The 25,000-nt window shown below is 35.9% G+C and overlaps 1 protein-coding gene across 1 annotated transcript; it reads right to left on the bottom strand.

Annotated features, from left to right (window-relative positions):
• Window positions 1–795: 795 nt before the first annotated feature.
• On the bottom strand, window positions 796–23,706 carry LOC120519246 (U5 small nuclear ribonucleoprotein 200 kDa helicase-like). Its single transcript, XM_039742394.1, has 22 exons — window positions 23,430–23,706; window positions 21,805–21,968; window positions 21,448–21,619; window positions 17,851–18,043; window positions 17,483–17,538; window positions 16,769–16,867; window positions 15,569–15,721; window positions 15,295–15,394; window positions 14,583–14,719; window positions 14,172–14,255; window positions 13,699–13,872; window positions 13,135–13,272; window positions 12,458–12,613; window positions 11,561–11,731; window positions 11,256–11,449; window positions 8,548–8,671; window positions 7,131–7,280; window positions 6,077–6,187; window positions 4,014–4,145; window positions 3,704–3,892; window positions 1,211–1,408; window positions 796–1,035 (listed from the first exon to the last, which is right to left on the bottom strand). The coding sequence occupies exons 1-22, from the start codon at window positions 23,472–23,474 to the stop codon at window positions 826–828; spliced, it is 3,150 nt and encodes a 1,049-aa protein (XP_039598328.1). The 5' UTR covers window positions 23,475–23,706; the 3' UTR covers window positions 796–825.
• Between the last annotated feature and the right edge of the window lie 1,294 nt (window positions 23,707–25,000).

Genomic DNA, 25,000 nt, shown 5'->3' with positions numbered 1-25,000 from the left:
CAACCATGCAAAGACAGCCCGGCAGCAAACCTGCTGCACATTCTTCGCAAACTGGTAGCAACAGCACGCAGCAACAGACGTCTTATCTCAATTACTGTGTGAAACCGTTGCTTTTCAGAAACTGATTTTTGGAAAAAATATTCAGCCCTCAAAGAGTTAGCAATGAACATCCTTCCTACACCCAGTTCAGAGTGCTCATTATGAGGCAGTTTCTCATATGTACTGAAACCTCAAAAGAACTAAGGTTAAACAGCAGCCCAGTAAGTTTACTTTAGAACAGCATTAATGAATTTTTGCCAAATTCTGAAGAGGTTTTGGAGAATTCCTTGAAAGGAAACCGTTTTTAAATAATATAGGATTATTATGAAATGTGGGTGGTGTGTTTCAAGGCTAAAAGAGTAAGATAAGTTAATGTGATCAATGAAGTGTGGGATATTGTAATAGATTTTTCATTGTACAATCCTATCCCTTCTTGTGTTACCAAAATAATGCTATTAAAAGAATAAAAGTAAATTCAACACTATCTGACCGATGTGCAAATGTAATATGGAGACTAAAAATAATACCAACAGGCTTACAGTTAACCATACAAAGACCTCCTTTTAGAAATAACCACCATTTAAAAAATTAAGAACTGCAGCCACTTCTTCCTCAATTGTACTGACTTCTTTAAGACCACATTGTAGGAGGGGAAAATAAAGCAATACATTTAAGAGAAAAACTACTTAAGGATGATACTATCTTTGGAATACTGCCATAGTTACATTTTTAAAATGGCTTCATTAGAATATGTTCCTGAAAATATGTTTTGCACTAAATGGAATATTAAACTAAAATAAAACTATTGATAATGACACTATATTTGAGAGTGGTGAACTTTACCTCACGAACAGTTATGTTCCTGAACTCTGAAGATAGGGAGAACACTCTAAATAGTTCAATTTCACTTAATGTAGGTTTCAGCAGTTGGTTGTAAGTCTGGATTGAGTCATGAGTAATGTAGAAGTGACTTGCAATTCGTCCTAGATCTGTGACCTACCCAAAAATACAAAAAGAAAGGCATATTAAACATCAGTTCAACCTACTGACTTTCAAATGAACGGTACTGTAACAAATTGTATGTTTAAAGCAAACAAATAAATTCAAGATCATGAAAATTACAATGTTCTACAGTTTTGTCCACAAAGTAGTACTGTAATAGCACTAGTACCTGAAAGCTACCAGTCCTTTTGTCATATTTCACAAGATTGTTTTTATCAAGGATTACTGCTGCAGTGTGTACAAGGTCCAGGCGACGACGCTCAAGCAGGGGATCTCCACTTTTCTCATCATGAGGCACCCCATACAGTGGAGGGTTCCGCAGCATGCGAATGTATAAGTAAGTGTAACCAAGCCAGTTAACAGCATCCTAGAGAGATAATATTTTTAAAGTTATTCAGAATCAATGGTTGTTACCTCATATTTGAAATAAAAATAATTTGAAAGTACAGTTTTTCTAACAACAAAGTGCAAATCCCATGGTTTTAGGGGATGCAATGCCACTAGCATGGCCTGTGTTTTTAATACGTACAAATACACACACACACACACACACACACACACACACACATATATATATATATATATACTGTATAATATTAAGATAATCTTGCATGAAAATCTTGAAGGAAGGGGAGGATGACTCAACCCACTAATTTTTAAACTCTGGTACATCTATTAAATTTAGGTACAAAAAAATGTTAGATACATACACGATATCCAATATGGTGTTCCACAAGGCTCTATCCTGGGTCCACTGTTATTCTCAATCTACATGCTTCCGTTAGGTCAGATTATCTCAGGGCACAACGTGAGCTACCACAGCTATGCTGATGACACACAGCTGTACTTATCAATAGCACCTGATGACCCCGATTCTATTGATTCACTAGCACAATGTCTGACTTGTATCTCAGAATGGATGAATAGTAATTTTCTCAAGTTAAATAAAGAGAAAACTGAAATTTTAGTGATCAGCAATAATGGATACAATGAGGCTATTAGAAATAAACTGGATACATTAGGATTAAAAGTCAAAACGGAGGTAAAAAGCTTAGGGGTGATTGTTGACTGTAATCTGAACTTTAAATCGCATATTAATCAGATCATTAGGACAGCATTTTTTCACTTAAGAAACATAAGTAAAGTTAGACCGCTTATATCACTGAAAGATGCTGAGAAATTAATTCACGCTTTTGTTTTCAGTAGACTAGATTACTGTAAGGCACTCCTCTCAGGACTACCCAAAAAAAACATAAATCGTTTGCAACGATTGCAGAATGTAGCTGCTAGAATCCTAACTAGGAAAAGAAAATCTGAACACATTTCTCCAGTTTTGATGTCACTACACTGGTTACCTGTGTCTTTCAGAATTGACTTTAAAATACTGCTTATGGTTTATAAAGCCTTAAATAATCTCACTCCATCTTATATATCGGAATGTCTGACACCTTATATTCCAAATCGTAACCTTAGATCTTCAAATGAGTGTCTACTTAGAATTCCAAGAACAAAACTTAAAAGAAGTGGTGAGGCGGCCTTCTGCTGTTATGCACCTAAAATCTGGAATAGCCTGCCAATAGGAATTCGCCACTCAAATACGGCAGAGCACTTTAAAACACTGCTGAAAACACATTACTTTAACGTGGCCTTTTTATAACTTCACTTTAACTTAATACTGATACTCTGTATGTTCAATTCATCATAATTACTATTCATGGTGGCTCTAAAATCCGTACTGACCCCTACTCTCTCTTCTGTTTTTTTTCCGGTTTCTTTGTGCCACCACCACCTCAAAGCATCACGATTCTCCAACAATGATGGATGGATTAAAAGGCAGAAGTCTACGTGACCATCATCATCAAGTCCTTCCGTGAGAACCCTAAATCCAAAGAGGACTGTTTCATTTATGTTAGGTAGAATGCCCAGAGGGGACTGGGAAGTGTAATGGTCTGGAATCCCTACAGATTTTTTTTCTCCAGCCGTCTGGAGTTATTTTATTTTATCTGTCTACCCTGGCCATTGGACTTTACTCTTATTCTATGTTAATTAATGTTGACTTATTTTATTTTCTTACTATGTCTTTTATTTTTCTATTCTTCATTATGTAAAGCACTTTGAGCTACAGTTTGTATGAAAATGTGCTATATAAATAAATGTTGTTGTTGTTGTTATCTACAAACAAGCTAGGGCTTCCTCATCATAATACAAATAATTTTATGACAAAATAGAAAAATTTGTCTTATCTCTTATTTTTGTCTATTTGTGAACATTTTTTACATAATCAATTTACTCAAGTAAAGTAAATTTCAACATTTATGGGGCTATATATAGCCAGTGGTTATAGATAGCCTACTTTTTGGGGATAACATTTTCCTTTAACTGCTGCCGTTTTATTTTGTAATGTCTAAAATCTGTTACCGTTGGAGATGCCAGATGCCCTCAGCACTTTGTGTACATTATGTACATATAAATAAGAGTACTATACACCACTGGTCTACAGTATCACTGCCAAACCAAATAAATGTGTAAAGCAGAGATACTTCAGAACCAAAACATTTTAATATAAATATATTTGTTCATTCAGTTTCAGCAGAAACATTAAGCACTTTAAGCAAGGATACTTGCTGTTAAGGCATAATTTGCAGACAAATAATGCACCTACCTTTGCATTCTGTACATTTCCCAAGACAATCTCTGCATTGAGCATATCTGAAAGCTTACAAATCATCTGGCTTTCAATAGGAAGCTGCTGGTTGAGCAAGGATAAGTAGTACTGCAGCTCTCCATGGGATGTGATGAGAATGCCTTCTCCCTTTGTGTCATACTGGGGTCGACCAGCTCTTCCCAACATCTGAAAATGAAACGCACACCCAAAAACAATAAAGCCTCTTGTTTCTAAGTATGTGGGCTGAATTATACTCTACAGATAAACATCTTCATTTACGAACAGGTTTTAAAGTTGCTCACTTTACCTGTAAAACATCAAGGGCCCCAAGCTCTGTCCATCGTCCTTTTTCAGGACTATAAACCTGTGTTCCTTTAATGATTACCGTGTGTGCTGGTAAGTTGACACCCCAAGCCAAAGTGGCAGTTGATACCAGTACCTTAAAGGCAAATGGAAACCATTTAACATTTTAAATTCTGCTGTCAAGACAGTTTGTTGCATTTTTTTTTTCTTTAAACTCACCCCACCTTCCCTCAAAGACAACAAGGAAATACAATATAGGCACAAAAAGGAGATTATTAAGCAATATACAACTTCAAAACATGACTGATAAAATTCCATTACATGCCTTCCCACTGTGTACAGAATTAAAAATGCTACTGAAGTAAGGTTTAAAGAGTAGCAGGAGAAATAAAAGAAATATCCCTGAATATTTGGGTTTCCTCCGGGCGCTCCAGTTTCCTCCCACAGTCCAAAGACATGCAGGTTAGGTGGATTGGTGATTCTAAATTGGCCCTAGTGTGTGCTTGGTGTGTGTCCTGCGGTGGGTTGACACCCTGCCCAGGATTGGTTCCTACCTTGTGCCCTGTGTTGGCTGGGATTGGCTCCAGCAGACCCCCGTGACCCTGTGTTCGGATTCAGCGGTTTGGAAAATGGATGGATAAATATTTGGGACAGATCTGTGTATTCCGAATTAGCTTTATCTATAAACAGTGTTGGGACTAACTTGTTAAAAGTAACGTATGTTACACAGATTACTTTTTAAAATGTATGAGTAATGTAGCACAATACTTATATTCTTTGAAGTGATACTCCTGAAGATTATTCTCACCACTCCAAAAAATAGCTTTTTTTGAAGTACTGCCTCTTTTTGCAACTGCTGATATAAGCTCGCAAAGTGAAGCATGTACATGGTCAGCAACCGCAACACATTTTTACTTGTGATGGCCTGTTCAGTTAGCACATTGATCTTTACCTAGTCAGCATGTGAGACTCTGCTAATGGGAGAATTGTGCCATCATTGGCTTTAAAAGAGAAGAATGAATGTTAGACCCATTAACCAAATGCAGCAAAGGGAGGGCGAGTATAATATTTTTGTGAGTAGAGGTTACATACATGATAACAAATATCTTTGCATGTCTATCTTGCGTTTTGATGACCTGTTGTCATATTTAGCCCTTCATTTATCATTCTCGCACCTCACATAGCCAGCATCCTCGAAATTTACCACCCTGCATAGCTAGAAAATCATCCCTCTGCTGCATTCAGTGAAAACACAAGGAGATGTATTGCTAAATTTGAGGTAATTTTTCCCATGTGGACTGTGACAAGTTCAGATTCATCAAGTAAAAATCAGACACTACACTGTGCATGCAAGCACTCCAGCCATCTAGTGACAACTGGTAAAGAAAAAGTTAAGGACATGTGTACCATATAATCAAGTGAAAAGAATAGAACAAAAGTATACATTACATCCTGCGCATAATGAGGAGTAAATTTAAGGGGATAAATTTTACCCAATGTTAGGGTCACAGAGAGCCAGAGATCATCATGGCAGCACTAGGATGTAAAGCAAGATACCAATGGGCTTTAGCAGCCAGGAAACACAAATGAAGTGCCGCACCCCCCTCCCTTTTCTCAGGAAGCTTCTTTTTATATCCACCTTCATCACATATTCCTGGCCACTTAAGGAGCTGTTCTCTCTCAGATCTGGACAAACAGATGCTACAGTATTTATAAACCACAACAAAATAATCAAGTTTGGCTGTTTGTTTAGGATTTAATAAGAGATGGAAGCCACTGAAATCTGCAGTTTTTCATGCAAAAGAAGAAAAAGTAACACGCTATTTGCAATGCAATATACAGTATTATCAGAGTAACTACAGTATATAACATATTTACTTTTTTTTTTTAAGTAATGAGTGATGTAACCAAGTTACTTTTTCAAATTTTAAGTTCCAACACTGTCAGTGAATCATCTAGCATCGCATCCAAATTCTACAAAGACTTTTTGCATTGATGCTTTAATTTGAGAAACGCGTTCTAAATAAATGAAACACACAAACAGAATCTCAGCAGAAAACAAGTCACCTGGATATGCCTGTCAGCAAACAGATCTTCAACAAGTGTTCTGTCCACTCGGGTCATGCCAGCATGGTGAATTGCAAAACTGTATGGTAGCAAGTCTTTTAGTTCCAGATTCTAGGGAAAATTTCAATAGGCAGGATCATGAGAAAAGGACAACAGTGTGGCATACATCATTCTAATTATTACATTTTCAAATATGTTTAAAAACTTTAACAATATTTACATCACGATTAGTTTTGGCCAGAGATTAGATTATATCTTGGCTATGGGGAAAAAGCAAAAATCTGACTTTCATCAAAATTTAGTTCAACCACAGGTGCCTCATTTCATAAAACAGCCGATATGTCAGCCACATGTTAAATGTCCTCATCATTGCCTAAAACAAAAATATCTTTCTGTCCCATATTTCAGATGTGGCCAATTGATTCATATTTACAGTGTAATGTCTGTATTAGTTACTGCAAATAGTTCCTTTCTATCTGTACATAGGTACATTATGTATAATTACCAATAACATCAATTTAATTTAAAATAGACCAGATCTGACCAATCAAATGTCCTGTGATTATGAAGGCAAAAGCACATGTCAACACAAGCAAGCCAGATATTTTGCTTTGGCAATAGACAGATACTGCAATAGATCACATGGAATGTACAGGACCTAGACAGGGAAACCAGTGAAATACATCAAATATGAAAAAACATTTTTTTTTAAATTACAATAACAAAGCACATATGGGCCACCTAGCACTAAGGAGATATCAGTGAGTGAGACCAGTTTTAATATGGGTAAAAGTGACAGGTGCATATGCAAATATTAAAAAACTTACAAATAATTAGATACTACTCAAATATACCAAATCCCTTAAATGTAGTATAAAATGCAAAAAGCAGCAAATATCCATGATATATCATAGATTCATGTGGGTCTGCTGCTAAAAATCACTGTTAGATCTCAATACATTTTGCTCCACATATATTTTGATGGTAAAAGTACAGTGAAAGCATTGAATATCTAAGGAAATCAAATCCCTCTATCCTTGCACCACATACATACCTTACATTGCTCAGCTTCAGTTCTGAGGACCTCAGTGGAGGCTGAACCTTCCCGTAGAAAAAGTCCCAAGGTATCTTTTTCTAAACACATGTCTCTAATTGCCCTTGCAGTTTTTCCAGTTTCTTTGCGAGAATGAACAAAAACCAATACCTTAAGATAAAATGAGTGAAAGGGGGATATTAAAGAAAAACATCTGCACCATTAAACTAACCATTTCTTGCCACTATATTGTTAAGATTGGAAGTTCGCCACTCAAGTGATGTATCCACTATACTAAGAAGCCATACTAATAAAATAATTGTATTAACCATTTCCAAGCATGTTTTTATTGATACTACACACATAAAATACCTCACAGGTATCTGAAACATTGTACTTCAAGAACAAACAACAACAAAAAATGAAATGCTCTAAACTCAAGGGATACAAAAACTAGAACATGGTGCATTTTTACTGAAACAAAATGTAAGGTCCTTTCCTATTATACAAGCAGTGCTTAGCAAATATTCCAGGCCTATATTCTGCATTAACACTACTAATTCTAGTATACCTCAGGAACCAAGAACAGAAGTCCAAGCTGAGCTGAGAAACGAGTGTAGTACTGTTCACTTTAGAATTGTTTAAAGAACTTGGGTAAAAAGCCCAAGAGGACAATTGAAGAAGACATAAGAGCAGGTGCAGTTTGGAGTGTTGCATAATATTAATGTAAGAGAAGATAAATTTGCCTCTGCACTGGACTTGTATGCCACACGTGTCAATTAAAGAAGATAAACATGAACAAGTGTTACATCTGGTTTTGTAACCGATATTAACTGTATCTTTTCCTACTCTGCTCTACTACTATTATTAGATTTCTCTTTTTCCCCTCTGTTCCCTCATAAATAAATAAGCAGAATAAGTTATATTTTTGTATATGATGTCACACACGTGTGAGTAGGAGGCAGCTAAAGGGCCTGAGTAATGGTAATTACACCACTGACCAAGGGTTGCAGGGGTGTGCTCCCTTTAAAACCACCATCTTGACTGTCTGTGATCAGTTCTGTGTTGGACTCAGTCATCAATTTTAGCAGCCAGGATACAATATACGGGTGGTGCCCCAAACCTTATCATGTCTTTTGGCATTATTTGTCACAATGGATTTGTACAGAATTCAAATAAGGGTATAAAAGATGTTCTTACTTGTGCAAAATGGTTAAACTGAGCAGTTCTCAAAATTACAACATCCTTGTCCATTAAAGAATAATCAAGTTTTGAAAGTCCTAACTTTTTTTTTTTGACTTGTTCAGCAGGTTGTTTTATTCTACTCATTAAATTTTACATAACGTATTGGTAATATCAAATGCCAGCAAAACAAATTCAACCATCATTATGTTTTAAACAATACACAAAAAAAACAAGTTTGAATTTCTTTGCTTACCTGGTTTTTGCCAGCATGTTCCATAATTTTCTCATACACAATCTCATTCATAATCTGAAATCTTTTGATTGCTTTCTTTTCAGTGATACCAACATAGGTCTGTTCAAGGGGTACTGGACGAAAACTGAAAATGTAAAAGAATAAAAATTTAGATTAAAGAGAAAGTCTAACTGCAGAGTGAAAAGACAAAAGGGCTATGTCTCGATGCATGCTCAAATGATCTACTAGTGGGATGCCAGAAACATCAGCATATGATAGGGAGTGTCCTATATAGCCAACAGAGAGAAGGATGACAGACACAAACCGAGGATTTGGACAAGTGGGTGAAGAATCTGTCTGACAGACAACTCACCCAAGCAGAAAACAAAAAATCCTTGCTAAAGGGTTAAACTTTGCTGTCACACCGAAACAAATCCTGCTAGTGGAACGGATCACAGCCACAGAGTCAGAAATCAGAAATTACAGCATTGCAGATGTGGAAGAGGAGCAACTGCGGATAAACGTTTTGGCATGTCTCAGCAATGCTAAGCCCCTTTGCACCCAATATCAGTATTGAGGAGAGGAAGGCTCTTATGGCACTCAGTAAGGACGACAACACCATCATCCTTCCGGCAGACAAGGGGAGGTGCACAGTGGTGCTAAACCAGACAGACTATCATGAGAACATATTTTCTCTGCTTAGTGACTAAAACACTTATGAACTCCTAAAATGAGATCCAGGTAGTGGTTACAGGAAAAAGTTGATAGATTGTCTCAAGCAGACCTCATACCACAGGGAAGCTACACTAAGTCTGTATGGTTTACTGAAGATACATAAACAGGATGCACCATTAAGACCAATTGTCTGCATAACCAATTCGTTTACATATAACATCTCAAAGTTCCTGACTGCTGTCCTCAACCCGTTGGTAGGCAGCTCAAAACACCATATTCAGAACACTTTGGATTTTGTGGAGAAGGTGGGAGATGTCATTATGAAGGAAGATGACACTATGGTCTCTTATGATGTTACATCTCTATTTACTTGTGTTCCAGTTACATTAGCAGTGGAAGAGGTCTGTAAAAGATTACAGGATGACCCCACACTCAGAAAAAGGACCACTCTCAGCACCGACCAAGTGTGTCTGCTCTTGGAACTGTGTCTTCAATCTACATATTTCATATACAAAGGCCAGTACTAAAGGTAGAAACATGGGTGTGCCATGGGCTCCTCAGTTTCACCTATTGTGGCCAATCTGTATATGGAAGAAGTGGAAAAGAGGGCACTATTATCCTAACCTGGATCACCACCGAGCCATTGGTTCAGGTATTTGGACGACACCTGGGTGAAAATCAAATCTCAGGAGGTATCACAATTCACTGACCACATCAACTCAGTGGACAAACACATCCAGTTGACCAGGGAGGACATGAAACGTGATAGGCTAGCTTTCTTAGATTGTGAAATTTCCATTAGCAATGGGGGACTTTTGAAAGCTGACGTGTACCGTAAACCAACGCATACGGATCAGTATTTAAGGTTTGACACTCGCCATCCGCTAGATCACAAAATAGGTGTCAACAAGACTCTACAACACAGAGCAAACTCCATACCCACAGACACAGTGGCCAGGGAAGCAGAAGAACATCATATCAAAAAGGCCCTGAGTAAATGTGGTTATCCCAGCTGGACTTTGTCAAAGCAGGGAAGACACCTAAAAAATGCTCTAAGCAATCCAGGAGAAGGGAAGGATAACCGCTGCCTAAGTAAAACTCTTTGATGATCCTTTATGTGTCAGAAGTATCGGCACAGCTGAGACGCATTTTTTTCAAAACACCAGGTCTCGGTGGCTTTCAAATTCCAAAACACGATACGTCAAAAACTGGTTCACCCCAAGGATCGGATGCCCTGGCACAGCCAGAGTAATATAGTTTACGCAGTTAAGTGCCAAGAGGATTGTCGTGAATCATACATTGGGGAAACCAAACAACCACTGGTGAAGCGGATGGCACAACACAGAAGAGCTACTTCGTCAGGCCAGGACTCTACAGTCTATTTACTCTTGGTCACTCTTTCAGTGATGAAGATGTGAACATCCTGGACAGGGAGGAACACTGGTTTGAGCGAGGAGTCAGAGGCCATTTACATGAAAAAGGAACGACCATCTCTGAACTGAGGAGGGGGCCTAAGAGTACATCTTTCACCATCTTACAATGTGGTGATTGCAGCCATTCCCCAACTCTCTGTGAACGGTACTAATGGCCATCGATCAATAGACAATTTGCACATCATTGATTACACGGCCCATTGTTAGTCAACGGTGCTAGTTCGGTCATTAGGCCAAGGTACTTTTTATAAGGTTGGAGAAACCTGAAGTCAACTGAGACTGAGGAAGTCACTTGGATGAGTGATGAAATGTATCGGAAAAAAACTAATGTCCAGATGAACAGAATACGCTTTCTAGAACAAAAGGGCTATGCTCTGCATATTCCTTACCAAACATGGCAAAAAACACTTAATTACAATCAGGATGGAGTTCTTCATTCTTAATATTGTTTTTTGACTCCACTGAAGTATTTTCCATGAGCATAAAATTGTGTATAACCAAAAGGTTAAGAGGTTTCAGTTTTCAATTTTCATTTATAATATAAAAATAACACACGTTAAGGAACTGTATCTTATCTGCAAACTTGCTTATTTTTTTCTGTTGTGCTTTCACAACTCCCACCTGTTGTCAAAGTAGAAGAGACCTTTAGCAGGATCTACTCGAAGAAATGTGGCCACATCTTCATAGTTAGGGAGTGTGGCACTCAGACCAACCAAACGTACATCCTCTTGTATCATCTCAATATTTCGGATTGTACGAGCAACTAGCGATTCTAGTACAGGACCACGATCATCATGGAGCAAATGGATTTCATCCTGAAAAAGTAACTCAGTAACTCAGTATATAACAATATTTTAATAAGTCTCATCTTAAGAAAGATATCATAAATTGAAGATGTTGGTGTGAAAAATAATTTCCATACTCACAATTATAATGAGTCTCACAAGCTGGGTGTATGTGCGTTCGCCTCCCTTCCTAGTAATGATGTCCCATTTTTCTGGAGTACAAACAATGACCTGGGTTGCATTTATCTCTTCTTTACAGAGTTGATGGTCACCAGTAAGCTCAGATACAGTAATGCCATAACTCGCCAAGCGCTGCAATTACAAAAAACAGATGTAAATTTGCTTTTACAATCTCATCAAATGACCCTTACATTCTATATCTATTGTTATTACATCACCTAGCTACTGTACCTAGTGTTCATTTATGTTTAAAAATATAGGAAAAGACATTAACTATTTATTCAATCTAAAGATCTTGATCATTTGCTACTTACAGAAACACAAATACATCCCATATACTGTATTTAGTATCAATAAATGAAAGGCTATGATGCACAGAAGTTTTAGGATGTATAGAGAAATGTAAAAGTCTTAAGAAGATGTGAATCTGTGGTCATGTAGGGAGGACACCAGGTTCTGTTAACCGAATGCCAGTGCACGTTTTTGCAATATAAATTCAAGATGATCCTTAAATTGTATTTAAAAACAAACTAGTCAATACCAGATTAAAGGATGTATATATTTAGTTTAAGGTGAAGTAACAGAAACAAGCATAAAATCATTTCTTTTTATGTAAATGTGAAAGCTTCATAATCAGCACTCAGCAAAGATGGAAAATAGCAGAGTCAACCAAGTATTTTTTTACTCTGGTCTGTTAATCTTTGACGTTTAAAGTAATTATTTGGAAACAAAGACAAAACACAAAAATTAAATCTAAGCATAAAGTGGACACTTCCTGGTTTTGGAGATAGCTGGAAAATTTTAAAGAAGCCAAATACAGGCCAAATAGCCTCATGTTGCAGTTCTTTATGTTCTTACCTTACTAAAGCTGCCCACCATCTCCTGTACGAGAGACCTCATAGGGGCTACATAGATTATTTTGAAATCATCCACATTAATGGTGCCATCCAAATTGATATGCTTTCCAATTTCTCGAAACATGCACATTAATGCTACATTCGTTTTACCAGCTCCCTACAGAAAAAGCAGATCCAGTATCAAAGATGGACTGAGAATTGGTAAACACAGCTTTAAATGTAAGAGCATTATAAAATACAATAAAAGGAAAACGTTAAATTACATAGTATGTGAAAGTATATTTATAACAGACTGATGGCAACAGTCCAGCTAGCACTTTTATCAAAAATGTAATGTGAAGATACTAACTACATTATGCTGCTTTGCTGAAATCACTTTACTTTCATAATATAAAAATGTGCCCAACTAAAATTAAAGGAAGTGTGTTAAAGAGAAAGAAGTTACAAAGAACTAAGGTACTAAGAAAGAATACTTATTCCAACTACAATAAGCAAACCATAATGCTGCCCTCACCTCCCATATAATACATGGATCCGATAGTCTAGAAACTTATTTAAAAAAAAAAAAAAAAAAATTCTATAAAATTATTGCAGCTTTTTAATGATCACATTGATTTGAAAGACAGTTTTCTGCAAGTAGTGAAAACTGTTGGCAATGGTCAGCTTGAAAATACTTACTGTGGGGGCGCAAACCAGCAGGTTTTCATCAGAGTCCATGGCAGATTTGAACAACTTGCTCTGAATTCTGTTTAAAGTTTTAAATCCCTCAAACCCTGCTTGTGCATATTTGGGAAGTTTCTCTATTGGTACAAGAATCTAATGGAAAAAAAATTAATCAAAAATGTATCAAGACCAAAAAAGATACGACAAAATTATTTTGTAGCAGACTGGTCCAGAATGACTTTCATTCAGTTCAATTAAATATATAGCATCACAACAGGTTGTATAAGAAAGCATTATATAATGTAAAATATGAACAGAACAGATCTCATACTCATGAAATTCTTACTGAGTAAACAATGACAAAATATCTCGCTCTTCAATTCCTTCATTTTTTGAATTGAAGCATTGCTCTTGCTGTAAGGACACAACATCTTCTCAAACTGTCCCCCATCTACCTCATCATTTGAAATCGCATGAAGCAGTATTCAACCGAAAATTAAACATTCATACAGAGAAAATGGAGAAAACCATTCTACTGTTTTTACGCAGAGAAAATGCATCTCACAATAAAAGACATACCTCGTCATCTGCAAATGGCTTTGGTTTGAGAGCGGGTACGTGAACCTCTTCATATCCTTTGCGCTGCTTTCTGAATGACCCATCAGGCAACTGACAACGCTTGTTTGCCATGAAGTGGCTGCCTTGAGTGAATACCAAATCCTCCAAGTCTAGTACTTGCCTTGGTGCTAGTGACTGCCAGATAAATATTTTAAGTTATATAAGCCAACATTCAATTATTTGGAGGTGATAAAACATAACATCTCTAGTTGTGCAAATGTCAGATTTTAATAACTTCTGCAATAATTTCTAAAATATTAAAACTTTATTTAAATAGAGCAGAAAGTGACTGCCAGTATGCATGTGTCCACACATATACATAACGTGCAAGAAAAACTCTAAAAAAGAAACTGTATTGAAAGTAATTAGAAATTCAGCACCAGCAAATTATTAATTACAGACAAGGCAAAGGGTAGGGAAAAAAGATTAACTACCTCTCCTTGTTGATCAATATCGATAGCTTCCAAATCATTATCCACACGGGACTTTCGAACCCGTTCTCGTCTGGATCTCTCCTCCTGTAAAATCAGCATATTACAGGGTTCAATATACAGTAATTATAATACAAGGCAGTAAGATGAGCTATGTTCTGGGTTACAGAGATATCCCACATTTGTATAAATATTTCGCATTCCATGTCTTTAAAGCAATAGTGCTGTTAAAGGTTAACAAGTGTGAGCTGGAAATAATGAAATAGGAAAAACAGCATTTAAAACAAAATTACAATAAAGTTATATTTATAAATAGACTGCATCTGACTATATACGATAAAAGATAAAATATTTAAATACTTCACGGTCTCATATACAGTTACCTTAATTGGAGGTTCTAAGAAATGTTCTTACCCGAATTATATCTTCTTTCTCAGTTTCTTGAAGCTGATACAGTACTTTGGAGAGATCAGGGTCTGACTCCATTTTATTCATAATTCTTTCTTTCTCCGCCTCACTCTGAGCACTGGCTAACATAGTACAGTACTGAACTGGATACCAAGAACATATGAAAAAAGGGAATAAAATTTAATTATCTAAATAACAGAAACACAAAAGATCTAAACCCGAGACCATTTCAAAGAACTGAGCTAGGCAACATGGCTTACAAATACTATTTGGTTTAAGAACGGACTCCAAGTGGACAGTTGCAACAAACCAAATCCTTAAACCTCAAGCATGGCTCCTAATTAAATTATCTTTGTTACCAGCCAGCCCTGGGTAAAAAGCAGTGATCTTCAAATTATTCATTCATAACCAGTTGGCATAGAAAAATCAACTATTTAAAAACATTTAGTTTCAGCAGTTTTAACTTTTAAATTTAACTGTACATATTAATTTTTTACTTTAATAAACCCACTCATGAGAAGAAAATACCTTCTTTAATTGACAGGCTGGTTTTAATAATCCAACCATAATATGATAATGTTAGCACTTTTTTTTATACATTAAACTGTAGTAACAGGAAGACAAAATACAGTACACTAATAAAATACAAAATTTATTCAAGAAAAAAAAAAAATAGGGATTAAAAAGTAAATTAAAAAAAGACAGAAGGACCACGCACTCATTCTTCTGTGCTGTCGAAGGATCTTGATAAAGTCAAAAGTATTAAAGCCAAGCAAAAGGACCAGCTGATTCTCGCACTCTCTGTCATCAATAGCTGTCTGCAACAGAGAACACAGAGTAGGTTTTAAAATATAAAATCATAATTCTTAGGTGAAAAAAAAAAATAGGATAAACAATTGAACTTCTTTTTTTTTTTTAAAAAAAAACACACTTTAACAAAACAAGCATTGGCCTTAAGTTATTATACTGATCTAATCGTAGCAAGCACTCACCTTTAAAATTTCCAGGACTTCATCTGCCTTTTTCTGAGACACAATAGCATCATCATAGAAGCGACTAAGTTGCCTCTGAAGCCAAAACGCATCAATATCCCTAGGGTGGAGATCTTTCTTCTTGGAACTCATCACATCTCCGGTTGTGCCCAACTTTAAAGTTTCAAAGAAAACTGTTTAAATTATGTAACAGTGGACACTTGTGTATGACTGATACTATAATTGACAATGCAAAAATAAAAACTCCTATTCAGTCTAGAAAACCAAGCAGGTTACAGCTTATATATGCCACAAAGTAGTTTACGATAGAATACACATGGCACTTTTCCTACATTAATAAATAATTCTTATCAAATTGATTTAACCACATTCAAGACATGAAAAGAGCAAAAACTTACCAATTACATTATAACAAGTTTACACTAACATGATTTCTTTGAATCACGGTCACAAAAAGGCACAAAGAATTTTACTTGGATATGTCAACCAGAAGCAAAATAAATTTGGTACTGAATCATTCATTCACATTAACAGGAAAATGTTATTATATATGATTCAAAATGCTACCTTTAAAATAGCTACATTATGCAAAATAGAGGAGTGTATTATTATTTTGCTAAGCAAATTCTGTAACACAGAATTCTGTTGTAACACAGAAGATCTACTCAAATTATAAATCATCATTAATCATTTCAATATTTAAGAAACATTTAACTGAAACCATGTTATACAGAAATCTTTTCACCCCTATTCATTTATCAATTCAGAAAAAAACATAAAATGCTAACAATCATCTTGAGCTAAAAATATTATAGAATGAATGTTTAGAATTTTAAAATTCAAATGCAACTGTTGAAATCTAGCATGAGCAAAAATAGTAGTGGGGCTTTCAGCGTGTAAATCGAGATCTCATCTGTTGCCAGTTCTAGCTACTTGCTTTTTGTTTACTTATTTAGTAATTGGCTATAATTATGAAACTGGTCAAACGTACAATTTTAAATTGCATATAAAACAAATAATTGCTATATTACTAAGTTTATTATGCAACTGATTGGTAATAGTCCAGTTCTACTGATTTTACATTGGAAAGAATATTAAATATCAACATTTACAGTTGCTGGAAATGCCTCTTTCTACTCTTGTTGAACTTTATTTAGGTTATTTTTAAAGTATAATTTTTGTAATAATAAACAGACTTACATTAGCAGTGAGCGTACAAGTTAAATCTGCCTCTTCACCTTCAGTATCCTGGTCAGAGGCCTCATCTCTTACTTCCCCATAGGTATCTTCATCTCCTTCCTAATCAATCAGACAAAAGATTGTTGAAAAACTAATGCATCAAAAAAGTGGTGTTTGTTCTAAAGTTTTGAACAGACTTATGTTTTTAGTCAGTGTAAAATAACCCTTGTGCAAAGACAAAAAGAGATTGCACATTTCACTATCTCCCAAGAAACAGTACAGATAATACCGTGAAACACTATACAGTCACCACCCCTAGAATACCGCAATAAAATTACAACACAGATTTAACAACTGTAACAAACTAAAATTCATTTAATCCAACTCAGGGTTGCACATGCTTAAGTCTATCCTGGCAGCACTGGGAGTAAAAAAAGAAATCAGTCCTGAACAGAGTACCAGTCCATTTGCAAGGACAAATCACGAATACAGTATCCAGAAAGGGGCCAAAAACAAAATCCATACAGACACAAAGAGACTGTGTAAACTCCGCAGACAATAACCAAGCGCAGGACTTAAAACCAGGTTGCTGGATCCATGAGGCAACCACCAACCTAACCACTGTGCTCACTCTTCTTTAATTCTACAATGGGTTGCAAGGGCTTTGTGAAAATCTTCTTTGTACATCTGTAGCATAAACTGTTTCACTGCTCAAACCAAGTTAAATCAACTCACCTCTTCATCAGATTCAAACTGCACATTTACTCCATAGGTTTCATCAATGTTGTCATCTGCAATGTGCAAATTGTTCATTAAAATCATGTTGGATCAAACCTCTTAAGGGTACTAAAATCTGCCCAATTCCTATTAAAATGGTTACATTTATTTGAATTGTGCAGCAAAAGTTAAAACTTTGCTAACAATCTTAATTTAGCATGTGGCTTTATTCAAAGAAACTTGCAGACAACTACCAGAAATTAATATATTAAACACCAGTTGAAAAATCTTATATTCAATGAAAGAATACAAGCAATATTGACAAATAAATCTACAATTATGTTAAAAAAGGAACAGAATAAATAATCAAAGACAGATATACATACCCATATTTTGAAGATCCTTATCTCCACCATAGTCAGAGATTTTCTTTCCCAAGTTCACTAACACATGATAACGAGTGTCATCTGTAGGACCCAACAACTGCTCAACTTCTTTGCGCCTTTCCCTATCCCGCATCTTCTCATTTTTCAGAACTGCAAGGACCTCATCTGCTGCTCCACAGAGAATGTCACGTGGCTGCCATTATTAAAAACAAATCAGGAATTCTAACATAAGAGACCACTAGACCTGAAACATTTTAAAATAACACCCTTTAACCAGAAATACAACTATGGAAACTTAATTTCAAATAAAATATATAACATAATACAAAGTACATTAGCAGATAAGACCTTCACTTTACAATGCAAGGCCAAATTGGACAGATTTAGGGAGCAGTCATCATCCATTTTTTTCAACTCTGTATCATATACAAGGCCAGCCAGGTAAAAACTGAGCTGTTATTTATGATGAGAAGAATCAGAAAGCTATCTGTTTTCATAAGTGAGATTTTTGCATTTCATTCAGTTGTGCATTCATCCACTGCAAATGGAGTTAAAATATTTTTGATACTCTTACTCTGCTTGTGTCTTTATTCTTTTACTTTTTCTTGTGTGACAGGTGAATCTTGTTTTGTTTTTTTCTTTGAATTTCTATTTTTCTTATGTTTTACTAGACTCATTTTGAAGTAAATTGTTGCCTTTGTTATTATATTTGCTTGAGTACTACTATATGTCATTGTAATATAAAACTTTCCTAAATTAAAAATATGAAAATAAAAACAAGATATTTTTAACTGCAAGTTTTGATAATTCAAAGTATACCATGAAGTTTCATAGTCATAAGTCCAAATAAATACTTAAAGCTACCATATCCCACCCAAATTCTTTCCTTTGCTCTATGGTCATTAGACTATATAGACTGGGAAGAAAACCATTAGTGCACAATGAGTCTACTGTCTGCATCTTTGTGTATTTCCAAAAGCAAAGACAACTGTGATCCGGCAGGTCTACACAGCAGATGATGCACCACTGCAGCACGAACTTGAATTCTATTTCTGCTACATCTTATAGATGTCACTGTACAATCCCCAGGCATTGTCAACTGAAGCATACAACCAATGTTGTGGGTAATTATGCCAAGTCAAAAGTAGCAATGGACCAGGGTTATTATAGTTAGCAAAAACTAAAATCAAAACTGAAACTATTATTAAAAAAACATTTTTGTAAATTGAAATAAAATAATTTAACAAAACCGAAATGAAAAACTAAAACTAAACAAAACTATTAAAGTAGCTAGAAAGACTAACTGAAATAAAATAATAATTTACTAAAATATTTTTAGTCGTTTTTGAATGAATATTCTTACTGTTAGTCTTTAACCCTTGTAAGTTTTAACTCTAAAACAGAAAGTCATCCACCACGAGCCGCCCACATATATTCATCCAGTGAACGGTGGCTGTGACGGAGGGCGGGTGTTCACACAGCATTTGTGGTGACTGAACAAGATGAATGCGGGTGCGTAAAGCGTGTGAAATAGAAAGCGATTTACATGCGTTTGTTGTCTATCAAGATGTAATTCAAACGGCCGAAATAAGAATGTGCTGGTCAACAAAAACTATCGTATGGACAGAAAAATCACGAGTAATGTTTCAGTTTATTTCTGAGGTGACTGCTTTTTGTTGACAGCAATTCATCTGCCACTTCGCACAGGAGAAATCCTTTTTACTTTCTCATACTACATTCTCTCACTACATATATGAAATATAGAGAAAGTACAGCAACGATAAAAAAAATTCAACCACAATATTTCGATGAATCTTGACTTTATAGACCTCCCAGAGTCCAAAAATAAATTTTTTTGGAATTATGTGTGTGTGCTTGTGAACACGATAACTCAAAAACGCAACTAGATAGATGGATGAAATTCGGATTGTGGTTGTTAAACTACAATTGTAGATCTGTATTAAAGTTTGGGCCAAATCCATCACCCGGAAGTGGTACTTTACCGGAGCACATACTCAATTTTTTTTAATTATTAATGCAGCTGCAGTGTCCAATTTATTCAACTTTACTTTTATAATAATTGTTCACTATATTATTAATTTGATTTGTTGTTGATGGTTCCTTAATATACAGAATATAAAAACACAATCGTCTTGTGGTTTACTCCTAAAATATCCATCCCCATATCTCAGTATATAAGAAAGGTCTAGGGGAGACAACTCCCGGTTTTTGAAAATAAAACGGCACTGATCGAGAGACTGACTAGGTCATCATACAAGATCAGCATATTGTTGCTGACCAATCACTTTTGCTTTAAAAACATTGTTTAACAATGAAGCGATACAAACAAAGGTAGCGAAGAGAGCCTGCCAAGTGATGAAAAACTAAACATACTAATGCGTTGTTGTATTTATTCTATATCTGTTAATTTATCTTTTTTAGCTCATATTCACAACTCAAAATACCTGATATTGTTAAAGTAATCCATTAGCAGAATTATAATTTAAAATATTTGTCTCCCTTTTTTAAATGTTTTTCTCTCTCTCTCTCAAAATAGATAGTTATAATATCATATTCTTTTTGTTCTTAACATCAGCCATATCATACATATTGCATTCCAGGGATTTTTTCCGGTCTTACATCCAAACCTGCTGCGGTAGGCTCCAGGTTTCCTGCAACCCTGCTCTGGATAAACAGGTTTAGATAATGCATATATTGTTCTTAATCTCAGATGCTGTCTCTGTTGTTTTTAGCCTGTCCGTACTCCTATTACATGTCCTTGCTGTGCTCATGATGGGTTTACTGTCCTTTATGTTGGGCTAGAGTTTCACTGCCCCTACCCATGACACTACATGCTTGTTTTTCTTTATTTCTTTCAATACAGCTAGGTGGGGTCTGCACACTGATCCAAGTCTAAGAGTCCTGTTCTTCCTAAGCCCCTGTGATTTTCATGAGAAAATATTTTAAAAATTATAAAATTGTTCAAATTCAGTAACTAGTTTTGATTATGCTTGTTTTTATCAGACAAAAACAAAACCAGATAGTAAACCATGTAGTGTAGTAAGCTTCCACTAACATTAAACTTGTATCCAAATCTGTTAAGTGTAAAGTTCTGTCTGATTGTGACACAATAACTAGACTCTGTAAGAGCTCCATGCCATAATTACTATAACTAAAACTGAAACTAATAGATATAAAACTAAAATAGAAATGTCTTTGTGAAATAAAAACTAAACTAAAACTAAAAATACACGATGAAGGAAAACTAAAACTAAACTGAATTTCCAAGTAAGGTCAGAAAAAACAAAGAAATAAAAACTAATATAAAAAGGCAAAACTATAATAACCTTGCAAGGGACAGGCGATCTGATAACTGATGCAGCATATTATGTAATGAAAACAGAAGTGCACTAGCAAGAAAAGCTCCCTTTAGCTCAGCTGTGGACGGTGCTCTGACTCAGTGGCTTCACGTTGTTGGATAACCTCTCTACGTAAGAATGTGAAACAGAGAGGGAGGGACGTGGGTGATTTCTTGCCAGTGACAAAAAAGCAGTTGTTAGTAAATCAGTAAGCCAATGGAATGAGTTTCAAGCATACCTGATCTCCCAGTGCAGCCTGAATAAAACTCAGCAAGACTTCATAGGTCTCTCTGGTTTCCTTAGTCTTTGGCTTATAAACGATTCCTACCATTTCATCAATACCCTCAGAAAGAAGTGTGTAACCTTTCATCTTGTTAATGTCATGTCTGTCTTCATCTCTCTTACGTCTCCTGCAAAGAAAAAAAAAAGTAAGTAGTAGTGAGCTGGAAGTTGGCTAATAATAACGGAAGCCCCGAGACCACATCAAAAATATAAACAAAAGCATTCTGGTAGAATTCACAATCATCATTCCTTCCTATGACAACTATTAACAACTGCATCCATTTCTTAATTACTTAAGCATTTTCATACTTACTTTGCCCGTCTCTCCTCCAACATCTGAGGCTTGGTCCTTTGGGATTTATCTCCCATTTTCGTCCCCTCAAGCTTCCCCACAAGAGACAACACTTCTCCAGTGGGCTCATCTCTCCTTGTACGATCGATCAATGAACGATCTGCTTGCAATACAAGATTGGAGTTCTGAAAGCATAAAATTTAATCTTAGCTTTAGTACAAAATATGTTGAAGATTATCTGTTTTTTATTCTGGTCTATCCCCATTGTTATTTGCTTAATTTCATTGGCTGTTCTTGTACATAAATGGGCCAGATGACAGAGTTTTGTCTTGCGGAGCACAGATTTGTGTTGTTTTGAAGGAGAAATAAAGCAGTAGACAATGTGTGCAACATACATACACATATTCTTATATATACTTAATCCAATTTAGGATTGTACCAGTTGGAGTTATTACACTAGCAATAGGCCAAAGGCAAAAAATGGTTTTGGACAGGATGTCTGTCTATTGCAAGGCCCACTCAAGTACACACTCACCGGGTCAGGTTAAAATTGTCATTCAACCTTAGATAGACATTGTAGGGGATGTGGGAAAATATTCTGCAAAGATAAACACGATGGGCAGATTTTACACAGACCCAGCACGCTATTCAAGCACAAGACGTTACACTTCTAAGACAGTAGGATGAACATCTATGCTTATAATATACTCTGTAAAAATATTTTAAGAAGTCTATTTTTGTGCAAGAGAGAAACTTCTACTTCAAAAGTATATATGAGGATCTACTGTTTGGTGCACCCAACACTTTAATCTGGAATCTTAAAGCCACTAATCAATACAGTAAATTCTGAGCCACCCTGTCTTCTGTTCAAAAACCTCACCATTTTATCTGTGCTTTTGAATTTTTTATTGTAATCAAGGCAAGAAATAAAAGACAAATTCAACACTTGGCTACCACAGAAATGATTAACATCCTTACAACCTGTCTCAATCAAAACGCTAATGTTAAACAACTAATAAATGTCGTTGCAAAAGTACTAGATGGCCTGTCCAGTGTGGCCTAAATCACTCCTGATGCGGCTGAGAGAGCCTATGCGACCCTAGATTGGATTAAACTGATTGAAAAACAGGCAAGTGGATGGATTTTAAAATATTAAAATGTGCATTTCACGAACAGCAGACATCATCTCATGTGTCTAGTTTGCAGCATAACACCTGCGGGACAAAAAATAAGTACATGTATCTATTTTGTACAGATTGCCAGATCAGCTGGACAAAAGTCTTCCCAGGCATCAACAGGCAGAAGGCAGGAGCCAACCCCGGATAGGATAACTGTGAATGGAAGGACATATGGACTTGTGAGTTAAAGAAGTTTTAAAAACAATACGCAGAAATGGAGAAAAGGCGGAAATCAAAGTACCGAGAGGCAACCAAGCCAGTGGCAATGGAAACAGACAGGGAAAGTCAACAAAAATCGTGATCCAGCCAAGAATTATAGCCATAATAACAACGATACGCGATGGACATGGGGATCGATTAGAGTTAACTAAACTTTTCTTCTGTTATAGCGCCCAATCCTAATACTACTGCAAGATAGGACCCGCAGAACTGCACTTTATTTCCCCACAACTGGAGACTCGTACTCACCGCTTTGTACTCGTACTGCAGGCTGCGAGCAGTCACATCCGCCATGTCTGCCGGGCTGCAAAGGGCCGGCTAGCGGCACACGCTTTACAAATCTGAAAGATTCCCTGTGAAATTACTAAATGTGCCGTTGGGCTACAGTAAACAAACAAGATTTCGTTGTCTGCGATTTACTTTGACATAAATTGTATGAAGTCTCTTCTCAACTACTCTTCTGCACACGTCTTGAATACGAGTTTCAACGATAAACACACGCGCCACAAAGGGCAAATTCCGAGCTTCCGCTTCCGAGTCATGTTACGCAGAATGAGGGCGCCGATGACGTCAAATGCGGGCGGGTTTAAGAAACTTTTTTTTTTTAATCTTTTCTCCATTTGTATGACAGTTCTCACTTGCCGCTTGTGTATGCATTATGTGGTACGGTATTACTAGCTCGGACTTCAATGTTGAAATATAATTTTTCACCAGAGACCTACTTATTTGAAATAATAATGGTATTAGTTATAAAAATAACACTTTGTTTCTGGTAACAAAGTATGATGATAAATACGTATGATAAATTATATTCTTACCGCAAATTCACAACCTAGTGGCTACATGAGTTTGCTATTGCCTTTGAAGTTGTGAAGTCAAGTTAATTAGCTTCTTCACTGCTTGCAGTGGACTTGTATATTGATGGATTAAGATTACAGTACTAAATGTATCAACAGATATAGGGTGGTCCAGATCTAATTATGCAATTTTCATTACGCTATAACTTATTAAGTTTATTACAAAGAAAATCACCCGAAAAATCCCGGACCATCGAGAAGAGTGTGAACTGGAATCGTCCCTGCATAAATCAAAGTCATCCAGACGATCTGGATCTGCATAATTAGATCTGGACCACCCTGTACATTACAAATGTGTGCAATTTCTGTTATGTTACTTCTTGTGTTTCCAATTGCAGTACAGAATTTTGGGTTTTAAACTGAAAAGTAATCTGGTCAATCCCTTGTAGATACTGCCTTAAAAGCAAATTGAAAAAGATTTGTTTAAAGTCATACACAAAATTTTACTCTCTCCAAATATGTTAAAGAACAAAATACATTCTGTGTATTTTGTGAAAATGAAGAGGACTCTGTAACACATTTGGTATGTGTATATATACAAAAAGTTTTTGATTTGGATTGAGAAAGTGCTTCCTTCTGTAATATCACAAGACCAAACCAGATTTATTAAAGGCTTCTCATCTTCCGTGTCTGTTTAATGTAATATACTCACCCACAAAATCGACCACACCAGTGATCTTACTATCTTTGGATGCAGACGGAGCATTTAACAGAGTTGAATGGGTCTACCTGGTCACCAGATTTGGCTGTATTTTGTAAAAGTTACATTTACCAAAAATAAAATGTTATTTAAAAATTAGACTCAATTATAACCTAATTTATCTGGAAATTGAGACATCCATGCATTCAAAATATTACTTTACAAAGTCTTAAAGCAGAAAGTGGCATAGATCTACCTGACTTTCAATTTTATTACTGGGAAGCAAATATATAAGCTATAAAAACCCAGACATCAACACTAAT

The sequence above is a fragment of the Polypterus senegalus genome, unplaced genomic scaffold (assembly GCF_016835505.1).
Source record: "Polypterus senegalus isolate Bchr_013 unplaced genomic scaffold, ASM1683550v1 scaffold_2622, whole genome shotgun sequence".
NCBI classification, from domain to species: Eukaryota; Metazoa; Chordata; class Cladistia; order Polypteriformes; family Polypteridae; genus Polypterus; species Polypterus senegalus.
This window is presented reverse-complemented; position numbering and strand designations above follow the sequence as displayed.